The following is a 1,839-nucleotide window of genomic DNA, read 5'->3' on the forward strand; positions in this document are numbered from 1 at the left end:
TTCTGTGACACAGCGGATGGGACACCTGAGGGGCCGCCCGGTTCCCCATCAGAAGAGCCCAACAAAGGGTGGAGGAGGAGCCCACAGCGAGCGCCCGACGGAGGAAATACTTGTACTGTACTGTACTCGTCTCGAATCGACCAGGTGGCGGGTATAAGGCGGAACTGTACCGTTTCCGCGTGCTAGTAGTGCTTGTTTTTGCCCTACAGCCTGGGTCTCTGTTTTTCTTTTTCTTCTTCTTTTGGTTCGATACTCGGCTGCAGGTGGACACTTTGGATGGTAGATGTACCTAGGTCGCCTTCTGCCCTGGGAAGCCATATTAAACTGCCCAAGCGAAGCAAGGCGTCACGCGCGAGGTCTTCGGGGACGGGAGCATAGCCCGATGAGCCACTCTTTGTTGTGTGATTTGTTATGGCGTCTGCTTGTCTTGATTATGGTTTGCGTCCTCCTTGCTATATAGCCCCAGTCCTGTCGCTCCTTCGCCCGCTGCCTCATCGTGCGTGGCATCGTATGTGTTATGTTTAAAGTGTACATGGCGCGCCCGCTCACCCAGTGTGCATCGATACTGGACGCACAAGTTAAGCTTACCAAGGTGCATTATGCCATTGCGCCTTGCAACCTTGGCTTGGGAGACATGTTGCTCACGAGCTTATTACGCTTTCAGCAGGCGGACGGACGAGCTAAAATGACCATGGCGACGGATGAGCAGCACCGAGGTGCACTGGCGGCGCCCGGTGCGCTATTTCTGGGCACTGATAGCGTGCTAACGCTGGGGGGGGGAGGCGAGGAACCCGCCCCCAGCGGCGTACAATAGGTCGTGGACTTCACCGCCGCTGATGACTTGCCGCATGGGGTGTGGATTTCTGGCGCGGGATGCCCCCCCTCAGAAACAGCGCCTACAGGTACTTCCAACGCAGCGATTGCAATCATCGCTTGTGTCACACACACACCTGCAACCCCGGCTGCCCCGCCTCAATCTCCAACGTTACATGCGTGGTTCGTAGTGCCGTGTCAGGACTTCTACTTGAGAAGAAGAGGAAGAAGTACATGGAGAAGGAAAAAACGGTAAGAACAAGATCATCGAGGAGGGCACCAACTTGGGTAGGGGGTATGTGTTCTACAGTACTGCATCAGCTGAACCATTGCTCCCATCTTGGTTTCGTTGCCCGCCGCCCCGATTGATCTTCTTGCCCAAACCAAACCGAAGCTTGGAATCGGAGGGTGGGAGTATGCATGACTGCTCACACAGGTGTCATGATGCGTGGCCCATGACAGGATCCGCCCGTCACCGCCCGCCCGTTCACCGTTCTTGTCTTGTCATCAGCCCTCCCAAAGTTTAGCCCACACAGTCTGCGTATCGATGGGTAGGGATCATGCTTCTACAGTACATTGCCGCTTGATGGACCCTTGCACCGCAAGTCGACACCCCCCCTAACCTCTCGTACCCCCGTTCTCTTTCAGCCTCTTCGACCCCCAGACGAAGGTGAAAGGAAGGGCAGAAACGCCGCCCCCTGTGATTCCCCGAATCCGACCCTCGGCTCCCAGGAACAAGCCCATCAATGGCGTCGGTATTCTACTGAAGCGCGCTAGCGGGTAGCCATATTGAGCGCCTGATCATCCATCCGAGATTTGGGTTTGCGTATGCCCCCCTCCATCAGAAAGAAGGGAATCGGGGACGGGGGGGGGGGGGGGGGGGGGGGGGGGGAAACCCCCCCACCCAAGGGCGGGAAAAAAGCCCCAAACCAAAATTCCCCCTCACCTTGCTTAAGAGCCCCGGGGGGCAAAGCACCTGTGCGCTAAAGATATGGTCAGTTTGGTTCTTTTTGAAAAAATTTTGGG

The 1,839-nt window shown here is 56.4% G+C and overlaps 1 protein-coding gene across 1 annotated transcript in view; it reads right to left on the reverse strand.

Annotated features, from left to right (window-relative positions):
- Positions 1 to 1,764: 1,764 nt before the first annotated feature.
- VDAG_03726 (uncharacterized protein) overlaps positions 1,765 to 1,839 on the reverse strand; it is a gene marked incomplete at both ends in the record, with an annotated part of 1,200 nt that continues 1,125 nt past the window's right edge. Inside the window, one exon of the mRNA XM_009653810.1 lies at positions 1,765 to 1,796. Within this exon, the coding sequence (XP_009652105.1) occupies positions 1,765 to 1,796 (32 nt within the window). The remainder of the gene's footprint in view (positions 1,797 to 1,839) is intronic.

The sequence above is a fragment of the Verticillium dahliae genome, genomic scaffold (assembly GCF_000150675.1).
Source record: "Verticillium dahliae VdLs.17 supercont1.6 genomic scaffold, whole genome shotgun sequence".
NCBI lineage: Eukaryota > Fungi > Ascomycota > Sordariomycetes > Glomerellales > Plectosphaerellaceae > Verticillium > Verticillium dahliae.